Source organism: Liolophura sinensis, chromosome 6 (genome assembly GCF_032854445.1).
Source record: "Liolophura sinensis isolate JHLJ2023 chromosome 6, CUHK_Ljap_v2, whole genome shotgun sequence".
NCBI classification, from domain to species: Eukaryota; Metazoa; Mollusca; class Polyplacophora; order Chitonida; family Chitonidae; genus Liolophura; species Liolophura sinensis.
In genome coordinates this window covers 44,116,310-44,128,990 of record NC_088300.1, presented here as the reverse complement: position 1 = coordinate 44,128,990, position 12,681 = coordinate 44,116,310, and the positions used below count along the sequence as shown (strand labels likewise).

At 41.1% G+C, this 12,681-nt stretch overlaps 1 protein-coding gene across 1 annotated transcript; it reads right to left on the bottom strand.

Annotated features, from left to right (window-relative positions):
• Positions 1-1,895: 1,895 nt before the first annotated feature.
• LOC135469095 (NK1 transcription factor-related protein 1-like) lies at positions 1,896-11,390 on the bottom strand. The gene is made up of 3 exons (XM_064747623.1): positions 10,886-11,390; positions 3,248-3,465; positions 1,896-2,965 (listed from the first exon to the last, which is right to left on the bottom strand). The coding sequence occupies exons 1-3, from the start codon at positions 11,328-11,330 to the stop codon at positions 2,351-2,353; spliced, it is 1,278 nt and encodes a 425-aa protein (XP_064603693.1). The 5' UTR covers positions 11,331-11,390; the 3' UTR covers positions 1,896-2,350.
• Between the last annotated feature and the right edge of the window lie 1,291 nt (positions 11,391-12,681).

The window sequence follows — 12,681 nt, the reverse complement described above, 5'->3', positions numbered from 1 at the left end:
TGTTTTTTAAATTGTAATTTCCATCTCCGTATACTAGCACGCAAACAGACTCAAAGCAGTGTGGCAAAGGTTGCGTTCCGCCTTCATGAAGCACGCGACCAGTCATCTTTCTCGATTATCAATAAACATTTATTCGAAAAGAACGGACAGGGTCGACCATGCAGTGCAAAGAACGGACGTATTTTCTTCTTTCTTTTTTTCGGATGACAAAGAGAAACAGCTGTTTATCAGACAATGAGTTTGAAATTCAGAAGGCTGGTCGAGTCTGTAATCTATGGCTGATTTGCGGAGGTTCGACACTAATCACAGTGTGCGTCTGGCGACAATTTCGAATTAGGATAAGCTGCTTTCTGCAAGCAGGATTAGCGAGGCAATATAATTGATAACTTTCCTTCCCATTAATGGCGTGGAAGAAAGGAGAAAATGGTCCGTACGAAGCTCTACTATCCTACCTTATCTGATCGACCCTCGGCACAATTTCATGGATGTTTTACAATGAGCCATCTAAGCTGGAACATTGACTTAATTATCTTGTCGAACGAGTCTTTGCGAGCTTCCAAGCCCATTACCTATACAAGCGAACAAACCTTTCACCGGCAGAAAATGAATGACACAGACAGACGACAGTCCAACAGATCACGTGCTTCTTGAAATCAATGAACCAGACGACCAGATCCGATCCTGTGTTACCGATATTTAATGAGGCCGGGATGAGGACTAAACGTTTTGGGGCTTCGGTTATTTGTACAGCTTTTCTTGCACATCTATCGTCAGAGGAAACTAATTGTCTTCATACAAAGGGCTCATTCAAAGTCACGGATTTTAAAAGAAAAGGCTCTAAAACGGCCAGCTATTGCCAAGATAAAAATAGACACAGTGCCACTCCGGGACGATTCTTCAGCCCACGTCAAGATTAAACACCTTGAAAAAATTGCAACAGAAACAAAGTTTAACGTAATTAACATTATATACAAGGGAAAGTACAGTTCAATTTCTGCTGAAATCACTGGCTGCAATTAAGGATATTAAGCACACCTTGTATTAGTTTGTAATGGCTATAGAGTGAGAAATGGGTTAGAAATGGCCCTCATCGGACTGGTTAACGTGTCGATTGTTACAAGAACCGTTTTCCCATATGCTCATTCGCGGAGTAAATTGACTCCTTCGAAACGTGAATGATTCCTCTAAGTGACAAGACGGGACATTTCTTGCTTTTAGCCTTTCTGTTTTGTCGGACAAATCTGAACACCGGTGGTTGCCTAGCCTAATTTCGACTGAGAATTCGACATATGGGTGCGATAATTTGAAATTTGCCTTCGGGTAGCATTTATCTCGTTCCCACAAGCGACTTTTTATTGAGAGGTTGATTTCGGCCTACATGCGAGTCGCTCATCCAGTTTTCTCTACATCTTAAGCTTGACAAGGCGTTCGTCTCGAGCTATTAGAGAAGCGAGTCGCAGCGACAGTGAAGGCTCGACCATTAATCCCCAAAGCGCCTTTTGATAGATTAAATGAAATTCAATCAAAGGTGTTTGGTAGCCAGCTATTGATCGCTAGTCTAATACAAGCCCTCTCCGGCAGCCACTCGACAGGGAGAACGATATTCATGGAATCGGGGGTAGGGCCGATAACAGAGCGCCGGAGAAGACGTTCATTAAACGAGGATATGAACGCTCGATTTGAGATGATTTCCATGCCAGGCGCCTTGCTGCTTTCTTCTCTCGCCAAACGAAGCACAAGTTATTGAGCGATCGGGACTGATAGAACGATAAACAATATAATAACTTCACATAATGACAATGTATTTTTCTAAACACATGCAGCATAAGGGAAGGGCTATACTTAGTTGCAGCAATGCAAGTTGCGTGAACTATATATCCAAAAAAAGTCTCCAAGTCATAATGTTCTTAAAGCGAAAGTCCCATTGGGAGTAACTTTAGTAATTCCACAAAGATCCCTACAGATTCATAAGGTTTGTAAACCTTAGCACATTGCTAGATGAACTGACTAGAACAATAGTACTACATATGCCGTGGTAACATAAATTATCATTCAGCGAACATTTATGTAGGCCTATACTGCATGGTTGCAAAGTCTGTGAATAGTTCGTCGCTTCAGGCCAAAGACACATTGTCGTGCGACTGGCTCTATCACTGCACAAATTGTTCGCCTGTCCTGTCGTGCACGGAACAGCCAATGTCTGACAAAACAAATGAAGCAGTGATAATGGATACTCCCCGGCCGACCGTAAGCCGCTTGTAGAAAAATAGTCGTGACAATGATTAAATGGAGGGAGTTTTAATCGAACTGCCATCACCAATCCAGCTTTTAGTAAAAGCCGGGCTGCGCTTCACGATAGGAGCTGCTGCGGCGCGAGTCGACCAGTGACGTCATCACCAGCTGTGTTCTGATTGGTCGAGATTACCACGTCGGTCCCCGTGGGATCCTTGTCCGAGGGAGAGGGGGACTGACAGGGGACAGGAGAAGAGAGGCAATAAGAGGAGTCTCTGTCCACGGAAGGCTGAGCTTCCAAGGAACACTCCAAACGTGATGGGGATAGTTTCTCTGAAGAACTGAGGTTTATCATGTCTGTTTCACACTGTAGTCGGGGTATCGTGGGTAGCACTGAGGGAATCGGGGCGGACACAACTAGCTGTTTGTTGTCCTCGGATGGAGTCACGCTCTCCTTACTGTCATTACTACACACACTGGAACTGTCGTAGCCATCCGTGTCATGTGACTCACTCTTCGTGGTTGAGCCAATGGGAGAGGAGGATTTGTCCTCCGCTTCTTTTCCACTGCTCCCTTCTTCTCCTTCCTTTGTTTTCTGACTCTGAGATTTAGACTTCTGGTTACAAGTATTCCCCTTCTTTTCGTGGCTTAATTTGTGTTCGGCTGCCTCCGCATTGGAAATGTTTTCTTGCTTCTTCCACTTTGTTCGTCGATTTTGAAACCATATTTTCACCTAAAATATAATACACCATAATTACAAATTTGCTGACATAAAGTATTTATAATATCGAAACATAGGAGTTATAATTATGCATTTTTTAACATAGGTGTTAACTTTAAGGAAACTTACCCTAACTTATATTGCTTGCTACACTCAGAAAACTTCAAAGTTGACAAAGGATATATTTACCAAATATGAATGAATATATGAATAGCCCATATACACATTTAAGACACCGGGAAAATTCATTTATTGTTCTTTTCTATCGACATTACACTATTTCACGACACTCACCTGCGTTTCTGTAACATTGAGTAGAGCTGCCATTTCCGCCCTCTCTGTAGAAGAAAGATATTTCTTCTGTTCAAATTGTTTTTCGAGTTCAAAAATTTGTCTGCCAGTAAAAGTTGTTCTCGCCTTTTTCTTCTTCGAGGATTTATCATCTTCTAGTTTCTCTTTGTCTTCATCTAACTTCTTCCGTTTCTCTCCTTTGCCGTTTCTATCGTCACCTCCTGAAACGCACAAACATAATTCTGATTACAATTTTAGCATCTTACATCCGTGTCGTATTCTTTGAGTTTGGAATAATTCGCATGTATAAAGCTTTTCTTCTGCAATTAAACAATAATATACATTTACCCAACGGGAATTTTATTAACATTACCGGTTCTCGTTATTTAACTGCCCTATATTTAAATCAAATACGCATTCATGGGTCGTCTACACATGCTTGGTTAATGCCAATAAAAAGAAAACAATAAATTTGAAGATGAATAATTTTCCAATTTATTCCGTCAAATATTTCGAATTTTCTTTGAGTTTACAGGGGGCTATTGTTGTTGTTTCAACATGGACGGTAATGGGGAGAAGTGTCTTGTCTTGAAGTTTCTCTGGTGTCAGCTTTTACAATATTATGCTTTTCTATTAATTACACACAGAAATTACGGCCATGCCATCTCAACTTTGTTTTCATTAACAATTGCCTGTGTGCGATTTGTTTGTTCCAGTCTATCGCATTAATAACTCTTCTTGAATGTGTGGATCACAAAACAGTCAATGCAGTCTGGTAGTATCATCTGGAACACAGAAAAGTCAGCACAGTCCGAGCGTCATCTAACTTATGTAACAACCACTACAGCCTGAGAGTCCTCTACCTTTTGGAATAGCCAAAACGCTCTGGCAGTATATCGTCTAGCTTATGGAAAAAGCAGTACAGCCTAAGAGTCATCTCGCTTATGGGACAGTCAGTATACTCTGGGGATATCGTCTAGCTTATGGAAAAACCAGTACAGTATGCGAGTCTTCTAATTTATGGAACGGCAAGCACAGTCTAGGAGTCTCATCTAGCTTATAGTTGCACTTGTCTACCTCTGTTCCCAGACCAGGATATCACTAGCTGAGAAGCTGGGATTGTAGGCGAGTTCAACAATTTACCCCTGGTCGATTCTCCCTTAATGGTATCCCGCGGGGTGAGTATACATACACAGCTATCCCAAAGATGACTGTATAACACGTCATCGTACCCTCTAATGTGTAATAAGGGTGGATTAATATAAAATACCCTGGGGCCATCTGCCCACCGTCAACAATTAACTGTTCATATCGATCTCTCGGTTAAATGGTGACAGTACGCCCAAGAAAAGTCGGTTTCATCATAAGCTAACCCACTCGATACTTGGCATCTAGTATCATATCGTATCATATCAGTTGTAAAACGAGACGTGACACTGAGGTTTGTAGGTTGCATAGAGGCGTAATGGTGATCCTCTATATACTGTACACATACAAACAGAGGGGTTCCTAATGGCTGACTTATGCGCCTGCAAAGATCCGTTGCTTTTTAACGTCACAGCAAGCTGCAAAAGACAGACTATAATCAACAATTCCCCCCTGGCCCAATATATATTACAATACAGATCGATCGGGGTTTTTAAACGGTTTCTGTATACAGCTCATGGCTGTTGGTTTACATTCGGGCTCGTACTAAAGGGCTCTATGTAAATCGACAGGGATGAGATTAAGCAGTGTGTAATAGGTGTATTAAAATGATACCGAGAGATGTACGGCAAGGCGCAGTCTATTAAACTGGGGTGCTCGATATGAGGTATCTTTGTGTCCAGCTTTTGAGGACTGATGTGGCAAGGAAAGGCGATAACGGACGGACGAGCGCTTAAGCAGTGGAATCGATCTAGCCTTTTCTATCGCTTTATCATTCTCTGATTACACACCTCCGTTGAGTCCGTCTACAGTTAAGCGACTGAGATCGTTTTTCTAGCTGCTGGACAAGGCAAAGTCAGCTCTATTAAATCGCGACGCGATCTCACAAACTAGCAGCCTCTCTTCAATAATTCAGTTAGAGCCCGCTTCTACACGGCTGAGGTTAATTTTGCCCGAGTAATTCCCCCAATAGGTCCCAGAATCCATATGGCCCGAGGTTTGTCAGTGATAGTCTCCAATTAAGGACGCACATGGCGCTAGTAAATGGAGAAATTGTCAGAATTTCCAGAGTGAACTGGAGCATTTGGCGGTGTAACAAACTAGACGCCATCCACAACGAGCAGCTGATTTCAAGCCATAGTAGACAATCGATACACGCACCAATCGAAATCAAATTTGCTTTTTTTTCTTTGTTTTTTTTTTCCGACGTCAGAAACACTAAAGCCGCATGTATGAATCGTTGATACTTCACGGGGATTTGTGAAAATCAACTAGCAATTGTCGTCAAACCCCTTTTGCGAGATGATTGTTGTATACTAAAGAAAAAAAACATGGCTGCGAGAAAAAAGGGCAAGTTTTGTTTTTTCCCCATTATCCTCCCATTGACACAAGCTTTCTTCAGGGGTCCCCGAGGAACTACTTCCAGGCGCGCAGTAACACTTTATGTATAACCACTTAATTTGTGGACTGAACACTTATCTTAAATTTCTATTACTAACATGTCAGTCTAGATTTATGAGCTCCCCCGGGTGGCTTTTCTGCCGACGCCTTGTCGTGCTCCTAGCAATTTAACACAGGTAAATCGTTCATCAATTCACCGAAGCCCACAACAAAGGGACAGAGTGTGCCCTTACAGTCCATGCCTGAACCAGTCGACAGGTACACGCAGGTGAAAGCCGTCGAGAAAAAAATTAAGAAAACAAATGTTTCCACCCGACATAATTAATTATGGTTGACCAGACGGTCAATGTACATGATACCGTCTGTTCAAAGCGTACGAAGTGCATTTATAAACATCATTTTGGTTGTAAAGCGAAGGCTGTTGTGGTTCAGTTTCCATTGTTCTTCGGATTATAGGAGACTGTTGAAATATATGACAAATATTGTGATCAAATGGTTGTGTTTCACACAGACGACAAATGTACACATTTTTATACACAAGGAGGGTCATCGAGGTATAGACAGGCCGCGAACTGTGTCATAATACAATGACAAATGACTTTCGTCATTGCCTAATCCCTCTTCGGGAACCTCCAATTAATAAATCACTTAACATATTCAAGGGTATGCCCCCGACTGCTGTTAAATAAACGTAAGAGAGCGGGAGAATGCGTGTTAGATCCAACATCACCCTGTTAATTGTTTGCTATTTTCCTTTCTCCAGCCGAGGCTCACTATGAGAGCTGTTTATCTCTAACGCTGCCAACTCTACATTTCCGTGTTTGTGACAGCCTTCCTTACTCATCCAGGAGCTATATGATGATAAATCTTAATCCGTGGTAAAAATCCAAACACATGTTTTAAAATGCCGTTCCTTCACCCCACCCCTCAAACTAGCAGCACGCCGTTACATCATCGCTCCCTTCACACAGGTTGACGTCTGTCACCAGAAAAAACAGCCCTCTGCTAATCGGCTGAGAAGGGTTTAGATGACTATACTAAGTACTGCAAAATAATCTAGTGAAAACATTTGCTGCTCGTGTTGTGTATTGTAAAGCTAAAGGAACGATATGTCTCGTACATATAACTCAACAGCTCAAAATTTCAGTGCACTGGACATTCGCATTGGCGCCGTTGATAATTGTTTGTGTAATGTTAGATATCTTTCGCGAATTAAAGTATGTCTCCACTAAGTGTTTAAAATAAGTGACGTATGAATTTAGCGCATCTCTGCAGATATCATAAATAATGATACAATTTGACATCCCTGACTAAAGTCGACTTTTAAAGGAAATCATTGTTTATCCATAATACGGCACCACATATTACATTCTGCAATAATCAAAATTAAAAAATCAAAAAATCAAAATCAAAATTTATGTGGATTAAATTCCTATGCGAATTTAATTGGGAATGCAAAAAAAAAATGGTACACAAATGTGTGCATAAGGAAGTATTCTTCAAATCACAGGCGATGCACATGTACATATGTAGTTGTATATCAGATAGACAGCTATAAAAATTTACAAATTAATAGGTGGCGATATAGCAATTAAGATAACACAACCCGTTATCATTATAATGGACTATCTGGCGCCAAGAATCTTTGCCTATTGAAACTAATCATTCGAAAAAAATATACGACTTTCAATAATTAATACAGGAAGGGTAAGCGCCCAGACAGTGCAAAAGAAAGGATCGATCGAGAGGTCACATCATCGGGTAATGATGGGGTTTTTCAAATCAATCACCACTAGTGATCCAACAGCCCCAAAACGACAAGTGAACGTCAAACCCCGATCTTGTGTACTGATACAGGCGTCTAGCGAGGCAAAAACCCCCTCTGCCGTCTATTTATATACCACTGGCGGCACAGTTGCGCTGGTAAATGGATCTTTAACTCCCGCATTAAATTGGCCATACCGATTTTTTTTTTAACAAATTTTGTTACAGTTTACAGTTCCGATATGTAAGTCGGAAATAATTTAAGGGGAGCTATTTAACACCGGTGATTCCAAAAGTATTGTCCAGTATACCTCAACAAAAAGTGCGTCATTATAGAAGAAAAAAAAAAACCGTTTAGATATGGTTTTGATTCAGTATATGATAGAGCACATTTAGTCTGTTAGCTTCATAGCGGTTACACTTACTGAGTTTAAACAAAGTGGCTTTTTCTGTGTTATATAGTGATTATACTCTACACGTTATCGTTCAAAATTCACTGTCATGCCAATGAATAATTCATTTAAGAAAAAATAAACGAACGTAAATGTACTGTCAGAGGAAGTTCTTCGGTTGGATATATAGGTCAGTCAAAGCTCAGTCACCGATTTCGATATCGGTCTAAGTTTCTGGTACTAAAACGATGTAATGCTTAAGTAGTTGTCTCCTGATCGCTTGCGCATGGTTGTTTCGAGCGATGTTGTGTTGTTTTGCTAGCGGTGTTAACTGTTGACAGCGGCCATGTCAGAACAAATGGGAGGAGACGTACAAGTCTTTACTATATCCGTCAGGCCATTCTGTTTGTCTTGAACGTTGTAAACGTAATCTTTACTCCGTGTGGGGGTCTCCGTGGATGACATTTGGACCACACCTACAAGTATGCGATACACATCATCCTTGCAGTCATTTGATGAAAAACGATATCAGGCTATTTTCGCACATTTCACACGTGGATTTCTTTGGGGCAAAGAGATACTCACAACGGAATTACATCTACTAGTCTATTAACATGAACGTTTATAGAAAAGGAAATTCCTTAAGTTTCAATTATATTTCGAACGTTTCAAACCTCTTGACTGAAAATTAAAACACACGTATACAAATACAACGAGGGAAATCCCCAAACTACGTTTGCAAGTGGCCCCTGACGGAACCCGAATTGCTTGTGCTTGTCATACACTCCAAAAAATGGGAAAATGAGACATCTAGAGATCTGATTGTATGAACTCAAATATAAAAATGCCTCTTTTCAAAATTGACAAAATCATCAACGTTACATTGCTGCACGCAAAACAAAAAGGTCGAGAAATACAGGCGGGTTAAAAATGGGAACTGCAAAAATGGAAGACTGATCGAGTTATATACATTATGAATGCGTCTGTGAGTCGCGACAAATAATACCAGGTAAAAATATGTTGAGAGCCAAAGTTTATCAATAGTTCATGTCGCAGTTCTCCATGCTATTTGCAATCAATCACAATTAATGCGTTCATTCAGGATCACGCAACTATTTCGTTCATCGTTATTTCCATTGGTATATACTAGCCGATTTATTTCTGTACAAACGATTTTCGTATATATTTGCAAATTTAGTTTATTAGTCGATGTAATTTATGCTATTTTTTTTTTTCGACTCGTTGTGAATGGGAGTCAAATATCATGTTCAAAAAAGCATGCTAGAAAGAAATTAAACTGATGTATTTCACAAATTAGCCAAATTGACGTATTGCATAAATCTTTTCTTCCAAATTGACCATTGATAATACATGTAAATATCTGACACTTGTAAAATGTCACTAGTGTCAGTCTTGTAGTTTTATGTCCATACAGTAGATGTTACAGAGATTGTAAACACTTGAAAGTATGTGTAGCCTGTGTATGTATGTACTCAGCGTATAACCGGGCATTATTCCCGGGGACTGAATAATTGTTTTATGTATAAATCGCTAAAACATTTTTCCTGGTGTCATTTGTCGGAAAACATGCGCAAAGTTTCATGGCATTTAGCGGTTGCATTAAAATATAAAGAGAATGTCTTCACTTATACTCGTTATAAGTATTATTGACAATAAAAAAAAAGTAAAATACGAAACTCTTATTTTGTATATGGATACACAGTATAAATGCCTGTGTACAAGGGAAAACTGTGTTAATTATTTTATACAGAGTACTCAACATTAATAAAGAGCATTCAACTTTTATAAAGTAGCTTCGTCAAAAAACGTGTGAGGTACAAATTCTGTGCATATACGTATACCGTAATCCTTAGTACCTACACAGATGGCTATATACACACACTCCCGCACACCCATCCTCATACACCTGACTATCACTGTATAGTATAAGATTGCAGATACAACACCTGTGACTAGTTGTCAAACAGCTTGACCGATGAGATAGAGACCCGCGTGGAATTCCATCTGAATCCTTTATTACCTGACAGATTGAAAAACTTGGCGCGCAATTAACAGGTAAGCTAATCAATTTCCAGGTAACTTTTGTTCCTGGTAAATGCCTTTCGACACTGCGCCCTGGATGTAACACACACACACATCATCGGCTGGGCAACAACTTTGATGGGGTGGGAAGGAATAGATGACGGTGGTCGAGTCCGGCTGTGTAATAGGCTAATTGAGACAGGTATACGTTGATTACCTCAGTTACAAGTCAACAAGGCGACGACCCTACCGTGACGAAATTCCCTCTGTACCCTGGGACAAAAGAATATCCATACCTCTAATCTTAAACAGCTGCTGATTTCTGATATTTTTAAGACTATGACGTTTTTACCTGATGCCCCCCCCTCCCCTACCAACACGGCACGATCAACATCATATACATGTGATCTTGCGCGGTGTTACGTAACACCTCAGAACAAAGTAACTAGTGTCACTTTCATTTACATATGCAAGTAATTATATTTTGTAACTATGATTGCACAGGTAAACTTCTAAACTTCTCTGAGTGTAATCACATACTTAACGAAAACCGATTTGTTTGTATATATATATATATATATATATATATATATATATATATATATATATAAAGAATTTACAGTTGTGTATAATTACATAATATAATCAAGCGTTTTCTTTCAAATGATAAAGTTTTCAAAAAAGTAAATAAAAAAGAGAACTGAAAAAAAAAAATAAACATTTTGAACACCATATGGGCCTAAGCTAAATTACTTAAAACTTGTGACACTGTCCACACCAGGACAGCAAGACAAAAAGCAAGATAATTCAAATATTTTAATTTACCGCAAACAGCCGTTTAAAAATACGGTATGTCTGTCCTTTAACGATCTGAACTGAAATGTACCAAACTTACCATTGCTGTCATCTGTCTCTTCTAATCTGTCTGATGATCTGTCGTTGGCCTTCTCTATTTTGTTGTTGTTGTTGTTATTGGCCCTGGCAGCCTCCAGTTCCCTGCACCTATCGTGGGCCCGGTCTCTGTGTTTTATATCCCCGTCGTGGTAAGACAGATCGGCTGGGTTTTTGTGCGGACCATCGCCATCACCAAGGTAAAGTTTCGTCCTACCAGACGGCGAAGAACAACCGTGCCGCTCCCGGTCTTCCCTTGCCGAGGAGGACAGGCCCAACTTCTCCTTAGAAAGGCCAAGAATGTCAACAATGGAGTGAGGCGTAGGTTGTTTGGGTGAGTTATCGTAAATATGAGGGTGCCATGTCCTGGGAGTGGTGAACATCCTTGGGCTGGGGTAGTGGGGGTATCCACCAGGGAGGTGAGCAAATGCTGTCATGTGGGGATCCATGCTAGCCGCCAAGACAACCGTTCTCTTCTCACTACTCTAGAGCACTCTGACGGACGATAGCCTGCCCCTTGCTTTTGTGTGGATCGACTGACCAAGGACAAACGCTAATCCGCGCCGCTAATCAGTGCTGAAGGCGTGAGGGGGAGAGGCGCACTGCTGTCTGCGGGGAGCCGGGACGCGCTCTTCTCATTACACCCCGAGATCACCTACCGAAGCCGGGCAAAAAAACGGACAGCGATCGGTCCGAGTCGAGTACCCCACTCCTCTGTGCCCAGCCCTTTGTGGTCGAAGTCTAATGAAAACAGTGATATTGCAGCGCTCGGGGCGAACTGGTAAATACAGCTGTGAACCGAAAGCATTCAATAATCGAGCTGTGATTTAATTGCTTCAATAGTACCCGCTGTAAGAAATAATGGGTTGGTCCGTAAAAGCCAACAACTATACCGAAAGCACGGTTCGATGTGCTTGCAGAGAGAGTCACTGTTCCCCAAGTGATCAGGGGGCTCTATGACACATGCTATAATGTCAACATCTTAAACGATCCGAATGAACGAGGGAGTTGTCAGAATTGAGTCCGGCTTACAGACACTGATTTCTCGATCGTCCCACCCAGGCGGGCTGAGAGGAGATGGCAGCTCGATTACTGTAAGACCTAAACGACAACAGTCGGACTGGCCTCTTACGATGAGCCGACACAATAAGCATCGAATTATGTGTCACGCTAAGCAAATCAATGCACTGATTGGTGGGCTGATAAGGGTAATTAACACGAGGCGTTCGGCACGGCATAAATCTATTAGAGACTTATCCAGCCTGAAATTTCTCTGGCCTCACGCTGGACAGGGGTTAATGGCAAACAGGCTGTCGGCGTCGATTGGTGGAGGCTGGCGAGTGCGCCTCTCTTTCAAGTGGACGGCTATTGAGACAGGCGATTATATAGCCTCTCATCCCATAACACTGTCAGCTTGTTTATTAATCGCCTCACACGCACCAGGCTACAGGACATTCATCGACACTATAGGCTGAGCCAGAGAATAACCCCATCACGTACACCGCAGACGTAACTTCTGCTTAATGGGAATACATAAGTTCTCCACTCGCGCCCTTTATTTGCTATTGTTAATTGGTATGGGTGTTTCTTGCCTTGTTATGTTTAACTTCATAACAAACATACATTTCAGTAAGTTTTGTAAGTAATGTCGGCTACATTTAGTATGGGGCTAAAAAAAAAATAATAAAACAATTGTAAGCTATAGACTAGAACTTAATTGATGAAATTTAATGGTATGTGGTCTGATGCACCTCCGATTTATTGCCCCAAACTGAAATAGAAGCGCCGTATTTCAACGTG

Bases quoted from the DNA above. Each gene is read 5' to 3' on its own strand.
- LOC135469095 (XM_064747623.1), bottom strand. From the start codon at position 11,330: ATGGATCCCCACATGACAGCATTTGCTCACCTCCCTGGTGGATACCCC. The intron at 3,466-10,885 runs GTAAGTTTGGTA...TGTGCGTTTCAG, and splicing joins AGAGACAGATGACAGCAATG to GAGGTGACGATAGAAACGGC. The intron at 2,966-3,247 runs GTGAGTGTCGTG...ATTATATTTTAG, and splicing joins TCAATGTTACAGAAACGCAG to GTGAAAATATGGTTTCAAAA.